Source organism: Engraulis encrasicolus, chromosome 17, assembly GCF_034702125.1.
Source record: "Engraulis encrasicolus isolate BLACKSEA-1 chromosome 17, IST_EnEncr_1.0, whole genome shotgun sequence".
Taxonomy (NCBI): domain Eukaryota; kingdom Metazoa; phylum Chordata; class Actinopteri; order Clupeiformes; family Engraulidae; genus Engraulis; species Engraulis encrasicolus.
Window position 1 is genome coordinate 18,162,586 of NC_085873.1, and position 20,000 is coordinate 18,182,585.

General features: G+C 43.9%; 1 protein-coding gene and 1 long non-coding RNA gene across 4 annotated transcripts in view; both read left to right on the top strand.

Annotated features, from left to right (window-relative positions):
• Positions 1–20,000, top strand: part of ank3b (ankyrin 3b) — a 262,028-nt gene that overhangs the window by 159,370 nt on the left and 82,658 nt on the right. For all 3 annotated transcript variants that reach the window (XM_063221923.1, XM_063221924.1, XM_063221921.1), the window contains exons 14-15: positions 1,006–1,104; positions 9,024–9,221. In XM_063221923.1, coding sequence (XP_063077993.1) covers positions 1,006–1,104; positions 9,024–9,221 — 297 coding nt within the window. The remainder of the gene's footprint in view (positions 1–1,005; positions 1,105–9,023; positions 9,222–20,000) is intronic.
• LOC134467293 (uncharacterized) lies at positions 14,010–16,405 on the top strand. The gene is made up of 3 exons (XR_010038504.1): positions 14,010–14,619; positions 15,567–15,647; positions 16,055–16,405. It is a non-coding gene; the product is annotated as an uncharacterized LOC134467293 (long non-coding RNA).

Here is a 20,000-nt window from a genome sequence, read left to right on the forward strand (position 1 = left end):
ACACAGACACACACACACACAGACAACCAGACTGAAGCCACTGAAGCCTAGCGTGCATGCGAATGAGGGTTAGACAGACAGCAGTGTGTGTTGTACGTGGGGGTCCACCGACAGCACCGGCAATTACATGTGGAATCCACTGAGGCTGCGGGACAGGACAGCCTAGCCTGTAATCACGGCCCCCGCTAAAGGAAGGTTCCAGTCAGGCACGTGGGCGTGTGGCGTGTGTGCGAGAGAGAGAGAGAGAGAGAGAGAGAGAGAGAGAGAGAGAGAGAGAGAGAGAGAGAGAGAGAGGAGAGAGAGAGAGAGAGAGAGAGAGGAGAGAGAGAGAGAGAGAGAGAGAGAGAGAGAATATGTGTGTGTGTGTGTGTGTGTGTGTGTGTGTGTGTGTGTGTGTATCTAGAGGTGTGTTCTAGGAGGCAGGCAATTGGTTGTCGCAGGAGTGTGTTGCCATGGAGGCATATCCACTGGCCCCTCAGTCTGGGGGAGGCTGGCCTTCTCAGGCTGGAGCCAGCCCAAACACTAGAGAGAGGAGGAGGAGGAAGAGAGAGAGAGAGAGAGCGAGAGAGAGAGAGAGAGCGCGAGAGCGAGAGAGAGAGAGAGAGAGAGAGAGAGAGAGAGAGAGAGCGCGAGAGCGAGAGAGAGAGAGAGAGCGAGAGAGAGCAAGAATGTACATCACACAGGATTTAGTTGACAGAGAGTGGCATAACACCCGAGAGGAGGCAGGGAGGGAGGAATAAAGACAAAGAAGAAAAAATACAGAGGTAAAACAAGTGAGGCAATGGATGAGAGAAGAGAGACACAGGGAGAGCAAATTAGAGAGGGGAAAATATAGGGAGGGAAGTTAGAGAGAGGAGGGAAGGGGTCTAAGGAGGCGAGGCCATAGGGCCCCTTGAACAGTTTAACCGTCATTGTCATGGGGCACTCAGGCTCGTACTACGTATCTGGAAGCTCCTAACAGCACATGTGCTGGTGGTGGTGTGTGTGTGTGTGTTTGTGCTTCAGAGGGGAGAGACGGCGCTGCATATGGCTGCCAGAGCGGGACAGGCGGACGTGGTCAAGTTCCTGGTGAAGAATGGGGCCTGTGTGGAGGCCAAGGCCAAGGTAGGACTCTACACTACACTCACCACACTACACAACACATCGTGCAAAACACAAGACGGTGCTAGACTTACTACACTATACAACACAACACAACACAGCAAAACACAAGACGGTGCTAGACTTACTACACTATACAACACAACACAACACAGCAAAACACAAGACACAAGGCTATGCTACACTCACTACATAACACAAGACAACACAACACAACACTGCAAAATACAAGACTGTGCTACACTTACTACACAATACAACACAACACAACATAGCGAAACACAAGACTGTGCTACACTTACTACACAACACAAGACAACACTACACAACACATCGTAGCAAAACACAAGACGGTGCTAGACTTACTACACTATACAACACAACACAACACAGCAAAACACAAGACACAAGGCTATGCTACACTCACTACATAACACAAGACAACACAACACAACACAACACTGCAAAATACAAGACTGTGCTACACTTACTACACTATACAACACAACACAACATAGCGAAACACAAGACTGTGCTACACTTACTTACTACACTGTACAACAAACAACCCAACACAACATAGCAAAACACAAGACTATGCTACACTCACTACATAACCCAAGACAACACAACACAACATAACATAGCATAGCAAAACACAAGACTATGCTACACTCACTACACTATACAACACATCATAGCGAAGCATAAGACTAAGGTAGGATAGTTGCAACACAACACAACACAACACAACACAACACAACACAACACAACACAACACAACACAACACAACACAACACAACACACACATTATTAATCCACCTGTAAGTCACTACACTGCACAACACCTCGCTGCAAAAAACATGAAGGCTCAATACACAACATAACACAGCATCACACAAATCGCAAGCGGGTTTGGATGCTGGCTACGCTCACTGGACAACACAGAGTGCTACACAGCACACAACACGGTGTGCGAGATCAACGTCGGGTCCGATTAACTTGGGATGGCATGATAAACAGCTGTTCACGTTAGGTTCAATTTTACACTTTGGAAATTAGTGCGCTACACTACGGTTCGACGAGACAAGCATCCCGTCGCACTAAATTAACCATGAATACACTTTTTTGTGTTATATTATGGAGTTATATAGTGCATACAGGCGGAGTGATCTACACTAGTAGCGCACTAATACAGTGTATTCAGACAGTAAATACATCAAGTCAACGTAAACACCTCCGAGACTCATCCTTGTGCGTGATTGTATTCTCAAACACTTCAGCTATGGTTGTGCAAGTTGTTTCAAATCAAGTCAATTCGTGAGTGCGGTGAGCACTCCAAGAAGTTCTAGGTGACCAGCCCAAGTTAATCGGACCCATCGTTGATCTGGGACAGCGGCATGCGACACAGCATGCTACACACTACAGCTGTTATGCTAACCCCACAAAAGAAGACAGCACAACTTAACATGGGACAACACACGAGGAAATACAACACAAGACAACACAGCATAATATAGCATAAGCAGACTAAGGAAGGCTACTCATTTACTAGTCAGTATCACAACACAACACAACACAACACAACACAACACAACACAACACAACACAACACAACACAACACAACACAACACAACAAGGCCAAGGCTATGGTAGGCTATTCTATAGTAGCCTACTTGTTGTATAACACAACACCTCACAAAGCAGGACAAAACTAGCTAAGGTAACATACTACAGGATGATACTACACAAAACAACACAACGAAACACAAGCAAAAAGAACAGGTCTAAGGAAGGCTACTTGCTAGTTACAGGCTCTGCAGCACAACACAAAGTAAGCTTTGACACCAAAGTTGTAAAACACTGTACAATACAGGACAATTCAAAATAAGACAACACATCAGAACATTACTAGAAGTTTTGAACTTAAGATGAAGATTTCAAGATAATAGATGACACCGGACACTACGTGATTCGACGCAATTCAACACAGCATAGCCACATTATTCTTGCATGATGCCATTGTGTTCCATTATGTGTAGGTCACTATAGTGATTAATATTGCATGCTAAATATAAATACAAACACATCACACAGCGTAGGAACACTCTTACTACACTATTTACAATTTGCCCTCTGCTGATTTGCATTCGACTCAGGGAAGGTGACTGTTGCCTTTCCAAGGACACCAGTAATCCATAGCAATAGAAATGCACTGACTTACTGGGCTAGTGAAACTGCAAATGCTGCTTCACTACGTTTCCTAAATTTCATGCTACGTATGTGTGAGGAGTTTATGAGACTGTGGGTCTCTGCTGAAGTGTTGATGTGTTTTTTCTTAGGATTACTGTTGATTGCAAGTGTGGGGGGACAAGTGAAACAGTGTTAGTTTGAACTTGTATCACCTGGGAGTTTATTTCAGTATAGCAGGAACCCCCTCCCAAGGAATGCAAGGTTTACACGTGGAACAGGACCAAAATAGCACAGTAAATTTCATAATGTGACTTAAAGATGTACATTTTAAGAGGTACCCACTGGTACTGTCTGCCAAAACTGTGGAGCAATACCAAATTAAGATGAAAGTAGACCAATATTATTCAGTAAAAAATCAGGATTCATCCATTTCAACATTTATTTATGATAATGTGTATTGGAATACTGGAAGGAATCTGCACCAACTTACAGTATTGAAACATAAAAGGCTTGTGTCTTGTCGTTGTGCTCATCACAAGAACATCGTCCCCCCAGCTCTATTGCCATGATTGTCGAAGCAATCTTAATCAAAACACTTCCCCAAAGAACAGGGCCATCTCTCTCTATTTTTCACAAGCTGTTGCAGACTCTTTTCTTCTCACGGCACCTCCTATTCTAGCATTTCTGCCTCATAAGTCACCTAACATGGACCTGCACACATTCTGAATATGTTGCCCTTACAATTAGTCTTTTAACAGAGACCCAGTGCTGTAATATCCAAACATTGCTTTTGAGTCTAATGGTTTTACTTGGTGTTTATGCCCATTTGTCTTGGGTTTCATATTTACAATATTAGAGGGTCCTATCGGTATGTTCTGCAGTGTTCTTGATGACAAAATTGGTAAATAGGCCCATTTACCTGGCTACAGTCACTCGCAGATTTGAGTGCACAATATAGCCATTTGAGTGTCCATGCACAACTTACTAATTTGAGTGGCCGTGCACAACTTAGTAATGCAGCAGAACCAGCCGTCACGTGTCTGTCTGAATTAGCTTCATGTTGTTGTTACAGTGCAGTCTGTGCTTCAGTGAATTGATTTTGGATGTGTTGTGATGGGTGCTGCAATGCTGCTGAAATTTCGAATTAAACGCCTATAGAAATTAGCAAAGCCAATAAAGCGTTGTACCTGCTTCACAGATGTAGGTTCAGGCCAGTCAATTACAGCTTGCACTTTTCCAGGGTCCATGGAGACTCCCTCCGGAGAGATCTTGAATCCTAGGAAGGATGTGTCTGTCACATGGAACTGGCTTGACATAAAGGTGGTTCTCCAGCAGAAGTTTGAGCACCTGGCGGACCTGCAGAACATGAGACTCAATGTCTTTGGAAAAAATCAGAATGTCATCCAAAAATACAAAGACACACCTGTTGATCAGCTCTCTCAGCACATCGTTCACTAGGGCCTGAAAGACAGAGGGGCAGTTAGAGAGACCAAAAGGCATAACTTTGTACTCATAATGGCCAGTGGTAGTGCTAAAAGCTGTTTTCCACTCATCCCCACTACGAACTAGATAATAAGCATTGCTCAGGTCGAGCTTGGAGAAGATTGTTGCCCCTCTGAGCAGGTCAGAGGCAGTGGACATTAAGGGAAGTGGGTACTTATTTTTGACAGTAATTTTGTTCAGGCCTCGATAATCAATACAGGGGCGGAGGCTTCCATCTTTTTTGGACACAAAGAAGAATCCTGCTGAAGCGGGAGAAGTTGATGGTCGTATCCAACCGTTGCTGAGTCCCTCTTGGATATATTCCTCCATTGCTCTGGTTTCTGGCACTGATAGCGGGTACAGCCGGCCTCTTGGCGGCATGGATCCTGGGAAGAGATCAATTGTCATGTCGTAGGGCCTATGTGGAGGAAGAGCACAAGCCTTAGTTTTAGAAAATACTTGTGCCAGGTCGTGGTAATGCTGAGGGACAAGCGTGAGGTCTACCTCTGGAAACGCTGGAGGGAGCTGTGGAGACTGTTGAACAGAGGTGCCATATACACCATGGGTCTTGGGGCGTTTGCTACTGCAGGTCTTGGCACAGTCAGGGCTCCATGATAAAAGAGTGCCCTTCTTCCAGTCAAACTGGGGAGAGTGGTTTCTAAGCCAGGGGTAACCCAATACTACGGTTTCATTAGGTGAGGAGATGAGAAAAAATTTACACCACTCAACATGGTCATTGCCCACTCGTAATTTCAAAGGTTTGGTGACAAAATCAATCTTGCCTGACCCTAGGGGCCGACCATCTAGTGCTTGGACAGAGTAGGAAGAGGGGCTCACCTCATAGGGGACATGGAGTTGTTTGGCCAGGTTAATGTCCATGAGATTTTCCTCAGCGCCAGAATCGATCAATGCTTGGAGTGATGTTTTGTCATTGGGAGTGCCCCCCCATTCAAGTGTCACTGGAAGCTGTAGGCGTGAAGATGGACGAGAGGACCTTTTTGCTCTGCTCACTAGAGGTCCTCGATGACCTAGCGAGCCTTGTCGTTTCCCGATAGCACAGTGCATTTGTCACGGAAGTGACCGGCCTCTCCACAGTACCAGCAGAGATTTTCTTGCCTTCTTCTGTCCTTCTCTTTTAGTGAAATTCGTGATCGGCCCAGCTGCATGGGTTCCTCTGCCATTGGACTGCCAGGTCGCTGGAGCTTTCCGGAGGGGCTCAGGAAACTGGGCATTGGTGAGGCGCTCTCGTCTACGTTCACGAGTTCGTTGGTCTAATTCAGAGGTGAGGGAAATGAGATCCTCCAAACCGGACCCCCAGTTCCTGTTGACGAGGGCATCCTTCAGGTAGTCTTGAAGTCCATGATAAAAGGTGGTCATCAGACAGTCTGCCTCCCAGCCAGCCTCAGTGGCCAAGGTGCGGAATTCAATGGCATACTCAGCAGCAGACCGCATTCCTTGTTTTATTTGAAGAAGGCGCTTTCCGGATTCTCTTTGGCCAGTGGGGTGCCCAAATATTGATTGGACTTGGGCCATGAAGTCTGAAGAATTGTGGCAGAGGTTTAAGTCTTTCTCCCAGAGCGCTGTAGCCCACACCAGTGCCTTGCCTGACATCAGGGTGGTGATGTATGCCACCCTCCACTCTTCAGTGGGGAAACTGCTGGGGTGTAGTTGGAAGGACAGGGCACACTGGATTAAAAAACCACGGCAGGTATCTGGGTCTCCATCAAACCTCTGGGGAGAAGGGAGGCATACCTCTGGACGCGGGCCTGTGGTTGTCAGGGTTGGGACTGGAGGTGTGTTCATCTTGGCCACAGCTTGAGTGAGGGACTGGAGAGACGTGTTCACTTGCTTCATGGTTTGTGCCATCTTGTGGATGCGTCCCTATTGTTCGCTGTAGGCTTCTCCCATTCTGCATACAACTGCTCTAAGATCTTCAGTCTGCGCAGTGCTCACACTTGGCTCGGTCATGCTGTTTCAGTGCTGCCGGAGCACTAACGCAGGAGACAAAATATCAGGGTCAAATGAGTAGGTTTTATTTTTCACAGCTCTTCAAACAATAGTTCAGGTAAGCATTCACATGGAAACATAAATCTTCTTTCTTCATCACAGGTCTTCAAAGTTAACACAGGTAAGTTCAAACAAAAATCTTCTTCCTCATAGGACGGTTGGTAAAGAACAAAAGTTTTGTTTTTCTTTTTTTTCCCCAGGTTTCTTAACATAAAGTCTTTCAGCATCAAAACGTAGAACAAAGGGGTTTTCTTACGACCAAGGTGAGTACATCAAAAGTTTACAACGGAAAAGTCTTCAAAGGCAAAGGCAGAGGCAGAGGCAAAGTTTTTCCAGGGGGTGCTCAGAGTTCAGAGTCTGTGTGGCAAGGAATCGTCCTGACCGAGCAAGGTCACAGTGAAAGTCAATGGCTTAAGTAAAGCCTGCACAATGAGTTGCAGCATGGGCTACAGGTGATTCCACTGATCACCTGTCGCGGGGTCTCCCGGTGAGCTTGGCAGGGGCAGGGGCAGGCCTAGGTGTCTGGGGTTTCCAGACCCGGCTACAGAACCAAGTTGTTGGACGGACATTTTGATGGAGTATGGGGGGGCACCTTGGTGGGGGGTATGGGGGTCCTCCCCCAGAAAATGTTGTATTTCTTAGATGCAATTTCCTGCATTTTAACCAAATTGTGGGCTCAGTTTCAGCTCTACGGAACAGTACTTTTTTTTCTAAATATGGGACAATCCCATTATTTCAAAGGATCACTGTTCACGTATTATTTCACATTTAGGGTCTACTGACAATGTCTAAATAGTGTAGCCTATTCATTTATTTGTTTATTAGGGCTATGGTGGTTAAGCAAAGGTGGAATTTTATCTTATACTTTATATTTACTGTATTCAGAAAAAAATACTCATTTGTTGCATATTAATGACCATATCAGCATGTTTAGGTGAATAAGCCCTGGGGGGGCACAGCAGCTTGGCTGGGGGGGGCAATGCCCTCCAATGCCCCCCCGTGGCGCCGGCCCTGGGGGTTTCCCAAGCCGATTGCCAGGAGATGAGGCAGACTGGTGCCATCTCCTGGCAGGTTGGGGCATGGCAGGTCGGGGCATGGCAGGTCGGGGCATGACAGTTGTCAGGGCCAAGCCAAGTTTGGAGCTTGAACTTGAACTAACACTCCTCTGCCATTACAGCTGTGCAATTTATCATCCCACGGACCATTTCTGTCATCGTCAAAATACCATTGTCTGTTCTGTGTTGTCGCTTTTGTCAAAGGGAGGATTTTCAAGCGCCACTAAAGTGCACAGAAGTGTCACTGGCACAATACAAAATAACTGATTGGCAATTAGAGCAAGAATGTGACAGCTGGATCCAACATACTGTCCCCCCTCACGCATCAGATGATGAGATTGGAAATGCAGGCAGCACTTTCAAACTTCACACTTCCTCTGTTTAATCTGCACATATAACAGTATCAGGGAGCTGTGAAGTACACCAGCTGCTGCTTTTGGCATTGCTGGAATGAGTTGGTTTATTGACGTATTGCATTTAATTGCAAATCGAGCGTGACAATGTTGTTGTCAGGCCCATAGTCATCGATGTCACATGAGTTTGATGTTATTACTGTTGGTGCGAAACCACACCATACACTACCATTCACACAAAACGTTAATTTATGGATTCAAAAAAGCATTTCAGAGAACTTTTCAAACAGTATACATATCTTGAGGGCTTTTAGGACCCATTCATCATCAATGGTGGTTAACCTGCACCCCCACCTTTAAGGATACGCCAAATGGTTGACCTTCATCATTTATCACGTTGAGAAAGAGTTGAGGAACTCATCATTGGCAAGGGGCACACGCTTAAAGGTTGTCTTTCAAATCCCTCTGCATGGCACAGGATAGCACTGCAAGCAATCAGTGCATTGAACAAGATTACATGTAGGAAACACATTGCAGTGATTCGTCCACCAGTCTTACAATAGGAGCTTCAATCACAAAACCCCTTCCTGGATTATCACAAGAGCCCCCTGGTAGTGAATTACATTTGCTGCCTTAAGGTATATTGATATTCCTGGGCTAGTCGATACTTGCACTTGTATTTTTTTTACATTGTTTACATTGACTCTGGGGAAGACGTGACTATGTTGAAACGTTCGTCTCGGCACTTGCCCCAATACATCTGAAAAACTACCTTCTGTATCAGAAGTGACCTTCTTTCTTATTTACATTGTTTATGTTTTCGTTGCCAGGACGACCAGACGCCGCTGCACATCGCCAGTCGACTGGGGAAGCCGGACATAGTGCAGCAGCTGCTCCACCACGGCGCATCCCCAGACGCCACCACCAACTCCGGCTACACGCCCCTCCACCTGGCCGCCCGCGAGGGGCACAAGGACGTGGCCTCAGTTCTCCTCGACCAGGGGGCCTCGCTAGAGATCACCACTAAGGTGTGTCCGTGTCCGTGTCCGTGTCCGTGTCCGTGTCCGTGTCCGTGTCCGTGTCCGTGTCCGTGTCCGTGTCCGTCTCATGAGTGCATGTGTACGTGTGAGACAAAGAGAGAGACACCAAGAGAATGAGACAGAGAGAGAGACAAAGATTGCGAGAGCTGTTTGTGTAAACCCTGTCTGGCTCTTAAGACCTTATCCCTGTCAGATTTTACACAGTAAAGCCCGGAAAGGATGAACAACTTCAGATATCTCATGTTTAGCAATGAGACCTGTAGCATTAGCAGTGCTCTTTCACAGTGTAATATCAGACAGAACTCTATTGTCACACAACGAGGATGGTGATAATTGTTGGCTTAGTGGCTCACTGCAAGAAGAATGAAGTTCTAAATTGTAAGCTTAGTTTTTGCCTATTCAGACTTATTCTTGAAGCTGCGTTGATATTCTCTATAAGACTACCATGCTCTGCTATTGTAAACACGTCAAAACAATAATTCAAAAGTTTAAACAATTTTTTTTGACACAGTTAACTCAGCACATTCCACCTCTTGATCTGTTGTTTAGTAGAATTGAATTCCTTCCTGAAAGACGAGCGTCTTTAAAGCCAGTTCCCTGACTTGAAGTGGTGATCCTTTTGCTAATCCGCAAAAGACTTTCAGACTCACAGCTTCCCCAAGTTTTGAATTATCACTTTGTGTGCTATTCCATATGCATTATGCTAAAGTGCGTCACGAGATACTTTATATGGAAATATTTATACTGTTGTACAAAGCTATCTGGCACTGAAAGAAAGCATTCTATGAAAAGGCTCTTAGTCAGGAGCAGAGAGCAGAGACACTGTCCCGTCTAATAAAGTGCATTGTGTGGGGGCATTGCCTGCCCACAGAGTGCCCCTGGCCCCACGTCCCCTGCCTCTTGGCCCCCTTTGGCTGGGCAGTGTGAATCGGAGAGGGCCCCTGGCCCCTGGCTGGGAACACTGGCCGAGATGCCCATGGTAGTGGGCGTGGGTGTGGGAGAACTCCATGGCTCCAGTGCCAGCTTTATTGGCGTCGTTCCGCCCCTTCGGCTGAAGGAAGCGTGTCCTTCTTATACACTCATTGCTCCAGTGTCCATCTGGCTCTGACTTCTTCTCTCTTTTTCTGAACTGTTCTGTTCTGTTACTGTCTTCTTAATCCTCTTTCATTTCATTCCTGAAGCAATTTCTCTGTCCTCTGTGTGCTCACCATCCCTCTCTTCCTTTAGAATTACTCTCTGCTCAATTTCCAAGATTTCTCCTACTATTTCTTTCTTTCCACCCACCCCTTCCCCGATACTCTCCTTTCCACAGTCACTACTACTATCTGTTCTCCCACAAATGTTAATCAATTAGCCTTTGTGTTTCCATCAGCCCTTCCTGCTGTTTTGCTGTTTCTCTGTTTGTCTTTCAGAGCCTTGCACTCTGTCTGTCCCCTTGACTTTTTCTGCCTTATGCAGTTCTCACTTTTCTCTCCTTCCATCTTTTGTATGTATTTACTAATTGTCTAATTTTCCGTAACATCTCTCAATTGCACACAGACTATAACTTCCTTTCTACTCCTCCTCTATCTCCATCTCTCTCTCTCTCTCCATCTCTCTCTCTCTCTCTCTCTCTCTCTCTCTCTCTCTCTCTCTCTCTCTCTCTCTCTCTCGGTATTCCATTTTCCCCTTGATTCACTAAAAGGACTGTGTGTCCTCAGTGAAGGTCCTTGGCACCAGGCTGCCAAACTAGCTACCCGCCAGTGGGCGTCACAACACATAATACCCACGTCACAGAGTTCTCTGGCACAGGATGACTCAGGCACACCGTTGCGTGCGTGTGCGTGCGCGTGTGCGTGCGTGCGTGCGTGCGTGAGAGAGAGAGAGAGAGAGAGAGAGAGAGAGAGAGAGAGACAGAGAGAACCCCCGTCCTGTGACCATCAAAAGCCCCTTTGATCTGCCTCTGTGCTAGTACTTCCGCATCACTCAGTCCTTTCTATGATGCAGTTGCTAAAGTCAGTTATAGTGCTGGCTGTTCACTAGCACTGCAGTCAAACTACGCATCCATCTTCACGTTGCTGGTTGCCATGAGGTGTTGCTAGGCACTTATTGAGTTAGGACCCAGGTCACATCCGCAGTTGGAGCGCTGGTGATCGGTCTTCGTTAGCTTCCTGTGTTGCTGTAATGGGTGTGATGACTCAGCAGCCGGGGTAAGATATGCACAGGTCAGCGGCAGACAGAGGGTGTCAGCAAAGCATTAGCAAAATATTAGCATAAAGTGTTAACAACGTGTAAGAAATGTAAGAAACTGTAGTGTTAGCTCCATCAAGGGGACATAGCCTGTATGGCAGAGCCTGACGGATAAATGCATCAAAGATACAAAATCGATATTTGACTTGACAACTGCAGAAGTAGACTAATTCAGAAGCATATGATGATGAAGTTAAATGTTACCAGTAAGGTCAAGCGCCAAACCGATGGATGGATGGATGGATGGATGGATGGATGGATGGATGGATGGATGGATGGATGGATGGATGGAGGGGGTAAAGGGGAAGAAATGTGAGTGCACATGACATGTCTGTTTTTCTTTGTGGTCTGCTCTGCTGTGATGGGCAAAATGGATTCATTTAGTCCCAAATATTCCAAATGACCTTGTTTCACCTGTCCAATTCAGCCAGGTCATTGAACGAGCCAATCACCTGGCTGAATTGGACAGCTAAACCAAGTCATTTGGAATATGTGACCCTGAAATATAACTAATGAATCCATTCTGCCCATCACTGTTGGTCTGTTCCCAAGAAATCACACTCTTTGTAACCTACCTACAAAAGAGAGAGATGTCACCATCCTGTGTAGACCCACCAGGCTTTGAACTCTGGGGTTTTCTGGAGTATAGTACATGCAATTTGACCACAACACCAAAGGCCCAGACTTTTTCGTATGACTTGCCAAAGCTGACCCACATTCCTAGTGGTGGTGCTGCAAATGGAAACTGGAAATATCTAGGCCATTGATTGCAAAGGATGCTTATGCTTATATTGTTGTCTCTGTTATACCACATAAGCAGCCAAAGCTTTAGTGTGATTGTAATTACAACTCCTAGGCAATCATCTAAATTTGCAGCAAAAAACAAATGTGGGCAGAAAGGCAAATCATCAGCATAGTCTGTGAAAGTCTGACAATATGCCAACTACAGTAGATTTTTGTGTGCACAAGTGAATCTTAACCAAAAATAAAATTAGAGTGTGCACCTGAGTGAGCGAACTAGGCCTGTGTGTGTGCATGTGAGGTGTTTCTTCTCACTGATCAAGACACGCGTTGCGGTTGGAGTTCACGGGAGAAGATGTACGCAGCTCAAAACATTTACTTTATATCAAAAATATAAGGGCTTTATTTTCATATCTGAAAACAAACTGAAATATACGCAAAATAATAACATATATGCTGGATCCAAACAAGACACTCAGACCTTAAAATGCTACGGCACATAAATTCACAACACACTGCTCTCTCTGTATACCAGCAGTTGTCTAAATGAACACAGCCACACAACTATCTGTTTCTAGCCCCTCTCCTCAAGAGCTACCCATTCCCGTTTACATACACACTTCAATCATTCAGTTTTCCAATGAGTGATAGCTTGCTTATTACTAACAGTAGGCTACTACCACCTGATTACATTGCCATTTCTAACTCAATACAATTAACCTATAAATGTACTCCTTATAAATAACAGAAATCACAAACAAAGGAAAATCACAGTTGTCCAAGCATTCCCCCCACCATCATACACAACATACATTTACATCAGTCAGGATCAAAACATTAGTCCATTATTTCAAGCATCAGTCTGAAATCACAGTCATTGGGAAATTCTGCTCACGTGGTGCGTGCTGTCCACGCAAGAGTCAAACCCACAGATGGCAACGAGAAACGAAGTTGCTGAAACAATGTTCAAACTTTCTTTCCTGGAGTGCCCGGTTGCGCCACTGTGCGTGCGTGCGTGTGTGTGCGCGCGTGTGTGCATGCGCGTTTGCGTGTGAGTGTGCGTGTGAGTGTGTGTGTGTGTGTGTGTGTGTGTGTGTGTGTGTGTGTGTGTGTGTGTGTGTGTGTGCGTGTGTGTGTGTGTGTGCGTGTGTGTGTGTGCGTGTGTGTGTGTGTGTGTGTGTGTGCTTTGCAATGTCTCCTGTGCGCTCCTTACCTCGCGATCATCGCGGAGCACAAACAGTTTCTCACACCAATTGCGCAGCTGCCCATGAATGCCCATAGTTTCTGAATGTTTTTAAAACCTTGTGAGAAGGGGCGAGTTAGCCTTGTGAATTTGTGCGTGTATGTGTGTGTGTGCGCATGCGTGTGTTGTGTGTGCGTGCGCATGTATCTTTCACTGTCTGTCTGGGTGTCTGTCTGAAGTTGAACACTAAGGGCTGTGTCTGTCTTTATAGCTGTTTTTCTGTGCGCCCTCCCTCTCTCTCTCTCTCTCTCTCTCTCTCTCTCTCTCTCTCTCTCTCTCTCTCTCTCTCTCTCTCTCTCTCACGTGTAAACACTCGCTTGTGTCTCTCCCATGCACATTGTTCAATCCATTTGTCCCTCCAGCAGGCAAAGAGAGATGGAAAATGAGTTCAGCACAATCATATGGAGAGAGGACAGTATCAATATTAAGAAATGAATGTCACACCACTCACCAATATATTTCATGATCCACAAACAAATGTAATAACATTCGCAAATATAATTCATACATTTCATGATCCACAAACAAATGAAACAACATTCACAAATATAATTCATGATGCACAAATGAATGTAACCCCATTCACAAATGCCAGCGCAGTTCTATTAATTTGCAAACCGGTCTACATATATTCGCAAACCCTATACATATTTGTGACTTCCATTGTATTTGTGTGTGGATTTTTGAGACTGTCCTGACGGTATTTGACACACAAATGTGCTCAGCCAATCACATCAGCCGGCGTTCGAGCGTAAGGTTGAAGACATTGCGCTTCTATTACGCAGAGAAGGCTACTAGTGCGAAGCCACCATAGATCTTTATACACCGATCAGAGGAAATAACCGGAAGTAGAGCCATTACTGAAGTGCTCCCTGACGTAAACTCGTAATTGAAGCGTATGAAGTTCCTGACTTTCACATCATCTTTGTACAAATATGTCTGGATCTGGACTAACGTGTGCCGTAATCGGATGTCACAATAACAGCAGAACGCTAAAAATGTGGAAAAAGAGCGTATGTGCGCTTCATAGTCCACAGTTTAAAGAGGATTGTCCTTGTTGTGTGCCCTACGGTGTACACCGCTTCCCCGGCCGTGCTGAGGATGAAGACATTCGCAAGATATGGATTAAAAACGTACACCGAAAGGACTTTGCCCCCAAACAAGTATTCAATGGTATGTATTTTTATTTCTAGGTGGTTAGTGTAGTTAAGTAGGCCTATTGTAAGCCAGTGTCTATGTAACATAAACTGGTGGCAACAATTATTTAGCTTGGCTAGCTAACGCTAGTTACGATTATTTAGCATTCTTTCATTAATACCTAAGTTTCCCCAGGAGTGGGAAGAGCACCATGAGCCCCATGGTTATCTGTTCTGTGTGTCATGGTACATTTGTGTGCTTATTTTCGATTATTTGTGTATGTGTGTGCCCTTTGAAATGAAAATGTGACCCTGGCAACTTAGCTAATTCTTTTGTTATGCTAGCGGAGTTTTGGCAAGGCTAGCCAGGTTACACTGACTTTAATAAGAAGTCAGACTAGGTTTTGGTAGCACCATGAGCCCCATGGTTATCTGTGCTGTGTGCCATGGTACATTTGTGTGATTATTTACGATTATTTGTGTATGTGTGCCCTTTGAAATGGAAATGTGACCCTGGCAATTTAGCTAATTCTTTTGTTATGCTAGCGGAGTTTTGGCAAAGCTAGCCAGGTCGTGTGACTGACTTCAATAAGTCAGGCTAGGTTTTGGTAGCTTTTGTTTTGTCCATAACCTAGCCCAATTTTATTTTCATCTCATAAATCGACCACCATGTTTGTATTTGTAATAATGTTTGGCATTTTATTGGAAATAAAGTGGCGGGGATAAGCAAGGTTAATCTCAAAAGTGGTAGGCCTATGGACATGTCCCCCAACACCCAGACTGAAAATTACACCCATGTCTGTAACCCTTCCTCAACAAAAGATCATTTTCGCTATCCAACCTCAGTGTACATGTCTTGCTTTGTCCTGTATTTTGTCTAATGTCTGTGAGAATGACTGCAGCCATGGCAAAGATAATTTTCTGTTTCATGTGTAACAGTCAAGCATATTTGTTTTTATCTCATCTTATTCCCACCCTCCTTAGGTGTGTGGAGTATACTTCCCTGACGGCAGACCAACGCAGGAACACCCATATCCCATATTTAATATGGGATATGAATATAGTGTAAGTTTACATGTATATAACAAATAACTTAGTGCTTTTTTTCGTAATTACCTTAACCATATGTTGTTAAAGTACTTTTGGAGCGATTTGCCTCCAGACGTTAGAGACTCTCCCATCTGCCACTACTTTTTAATCTAGGCTTAAAAAGAAAACACATACACACATTTTCTTAACTTAGTTCTTGACTCTTAGTTGTTATGCTTTCTCTCCTTAAGGCACTGCTTTTATGTACCTAAATTGCCTTTCAACACTTGTGTCTTATTATTCCATGCAAGAGTCTACATCTGCTAATTGTAATATAAGGCAATGTGAAGTGAGATTTAAAGTGTTCTGTAGGACAGTGGCGTTGTAATTAACTGTTTTAAAAGCTGTTGGTGTTTTTTGTTCCTTCTTATATTTATTCTCAGAAAGCACTATCATGTGGAAGACCACCCCCGAAGAGGAGATGTCTCCAGCCCCCAACAGAGATACTTGGATTAATGTTGAGAGGATTATTGTTCAATACGGTGCAGAAACACTTGGTTCAGTTATATGTATATATCTATCATCTTTCAAGAAATCCTTCATCCCCTCAGCTGTGACCATACTGAACAAGATATGAACTGTCCAGCTGCAGCATGAATGTATTGTGTGGTCGTCTTTTTTTTTTTTTTGGTCAAGCCTTGTCTAATGTCTGTGAGAATCACTGAAGCCACGCCAAAGACAATTTTCTGTTTCATGGGTGTAACAGACAATAAAGTTTTATCTAATCTCATCATATCAATGAGAATCAGTGCACCTGACAAAGGTATGACATACTGTAGGCTTAAGTGCTAAAGGAAAATGAATTAACCTTAGCGATTTTGAATTGTTTATTTACACAGTTATTAAAATGCATACAGATAGTGAATTTAATATAGTTCAATACTGTGTGCTTACTCGATGGTGTTTTTTATATGTGCTGAACTGAAAAACAACCTAGCTACTTGTGCTCAATACACTAAATGACTCTTGCTGGTGTGTTTTTTACTAGGCAATTTGTTATTAATTACTAATGTTCTTAATGTCATTTCAATGCAGCTCTTTGTGAGAAATCTGGGCAGCCATGGCCTAGTGGTTAGAGAGTTGGTCTTTCAATCTAAGGGTTGCCGGTTCGAATCCCCCACGACCTCTCCCTACACCTCCATCCATGGCTGAAGTGCCCTTGAGCAAGGCACCTAACCCCACATTGCTCCAGGGACTGTAACCAATATCCTGAAAAATAATAGTTGTAAGTCGCTTTGAACAAATGAAAGCGTCAGCTAAGTGAAATGTAATGTAATGTAAAATCTTGCTGTAGTGTGTTGTGGAATAGACACAGGAGCTGACCTGTGGTGTCCAGTCTTAACAGAGAGCTGGTGCCACTGTCACACATTCAATTTAATTAATCATTATCCCCCTTATATTGATTGGGAAATGTTATACTGGCTTTTTTTCATTACCTCCTGACTATACCAGACATCATTTTATCATTACCTCTGCCACATAATATGCGATTGTCTGAGTTTTGCAGTCTGTCTGTCTGTTCATCGCTGGGTGCACAGCTTGCCACTAAGGGGCGCCAAATCCTTACTTATTGCTGGAGACGCTACCACAAGGAGAGGACGGGAGGTGATGTCTTCTAAAAGGGCTGTGGTTAAGTAGCCTAAGCAATCAGCTGGTGCAACCCACTGTCTTAACACTGCCTCAAAATATCAGTTCTTGCAAGGCACGATTTACATGGTGAAATTAATGACATGTTGAGGCCAACAAGGCTTTATTTTATCAGTTAGAGGGACACTGCAGGAAATGGTCAAAAAGGGTACTGCAACTATACTGCTCATTGTAACTGGGTTGCCTATTGCCAAATTTGATGAAAGTGTATTTCATGAAAGTTTACTAAATAATAAACTCAGATTTTCTGTTATGGCCCAAGTACAGTCATTTTTGCAGCTAAAAATGGCTATTTCTGGAAATTCAAAATGGCAGACCATGATGGAGGAGATCCCCCTTTGTATGTATGAAAAGTGCAATTTTTCCAGTCATAATGAATACTTAGAATTTGATGGTGGTGGTAAGTATTCATGAAAAAGGTAACATTAGTGAATGAGTAGCATGAATTCTGGAAATAAACAACTATAAATCTTGCAGTGTCCCTTTAATGACAGGTTTTAAAAAAAAAAACCAGACACACACACCTTGCTTTCTGATTAGGCCTAGCCTAGAGAGAGAGTTTCCCCCAGCACCTTAGGCCACCTTGACCTGAAAAGATAAAGATTCCCTGTTGTTAACGTAGGCCTATTTTCTAAAGATAGATATAGATATATATGCATGCCTGGTTTTAAATTAACAACCGGTCAAATGCTGGTGAAAATTCAGGTTCTTAATTCATTCGCCAGTTATATTTTCTTTGTTTTGTTTTTACTTTGTTACAGTTTTTGCCTAGGCTACTGCTTAAACACAATAGGCCGATGCTTAAACCAAAGTAGCATATTGTTCAGTTGTTGGTACTATAACTGAAACACATGCTGCTTTACCTTAATCAAAAGTCAAGCATTGCACTTTCAGCTGGTATCTTTGCAAAGCACTTGCTCCTTTAAGCAACACACACACTCCGGCTGTCTGCACACCATTTTATACACAAGACACTTTGTTCAAAAGTAAATTCTCAGAGTGTCATTGTGAAAACACGTCTGTTAAAAAAACAAAACACACTGGATGTATGACGAGATTTAGACACAGACAATAAAACACATGCACCATTTTCAACCATTTGATGATCTGGTTATTAGGCCCATGTTCCCCGGCACTGTTGAATTTCAGCAACTTCTGAATGTGTGCTCTGGGGTTGAGTTTGATGTAGGCCTACAGTACAATGCAAAAAAATACAGTACAATGCAAAAAAAGTGTTGTGTTCAGGAAGTCTTTCCAACGTTTTACCTGTCAGGGCAATCACTGTGTGTCAAGCAGTACAAAATATCTTGGGCATATTATCGCTGACAAGTTGGAAGATGATGCTGACATGTAGGCCTACAGACAGGGACAAGTGTAGTGTATGCCAAACATGTTTGTAAGATTTCAAGAAGGTTACACAGGCCTGCACAAATAGTCAAAATGTCATCAACATGTTTTAAACAACCTGGAATTACATTACTCAAAATTTTGAAGCATTTTAACCTTCTTATTGCACGTTCAACATGAATTCAGACATTGGCGAGACGGCGGGTTCTTGTGACTTCATGTTCTGATAGTTGTGCACATCCACGTGTAAGTGCTGGAATAGCCAATGTCACTCCTGGAGGAAGAACATCTCCAATTGTGAATTCCCGGTCTGTCAAAATCTGATCACCAAAAATCAAATGTGACAGAAATCCACAGTTTTTTGTGATAAAAATGTCACTAGCTCTGGCACCAAACAGTTTTGACACAATACATCACAAAACCATTGGGGGCTATGCAATAGAGGACTTTGTAGGTGTTGTGATGCTTATAGTTGCTGTATGTTTTTGCTCTTTTCCCCAAGTTCTTCGGTCTTTGGACAAATATTTCAGTGCAATCTATGATGCATGTTCAAGAAAACTTGAGGGTCTTACTCTATTCAGAGTGTCTCGAGGGAGCCAAAAAAAAAGATTTTCCCTTGGGAAAGTGTTGCTCTCCACATTGCGAACATATCACAGGCTGTAGATCTGCTGATCCCAAATCTGTGAACATTAAGCCAAGCCGAAGCCTCATTAGGACCAGCAGTAGCTGTTCATGGACTGTTAATTTGAACGTCTTCGACTGTGGAAGAAAGCCAATGATGGTGTTCAAAAGTTGCCAAAAGCTGATGATGTCTAGTCCAATGTAAAATTTTGACACTTTATCATCCATGTCATGAGCTGACAGTGATGGTGTAGGATCTGTTTGTGTGCTTGCATCTTTTGTTGACTTCATCGAACAATAATCATGATCGCTACGCTCTGGCCACTGAGTGCCAACATCACATTGGTGTGGAGACAGACTATCCTCCAAGCTATGCCCTACTTCGGTATCAGAATTTGTCACAGGAGGCTCATCACATGGTCTCTCTGTTGGGGGCTGGAGACATCTCCTCTTTGTGGGTGGTCTTCCACATGATGGTGCTTTCTGAGAATAAATATGAGAAGGAACAAAAAACACCAACAGCTTTTAAAACAGTTAATTACAACGCCACTGTCCTACAGAACACTTTAAATGTCACTTCACATTGCATTATATTACAATTAGCAGATGTAGACTCTTGCATGGAATAATAAGACACACGTGTTGAAAGGCAATTTAGGTACATAAAAGCAGTGCCTTAAGGAGAGAAAGCATAACAACTAAGAGTCAAGAACG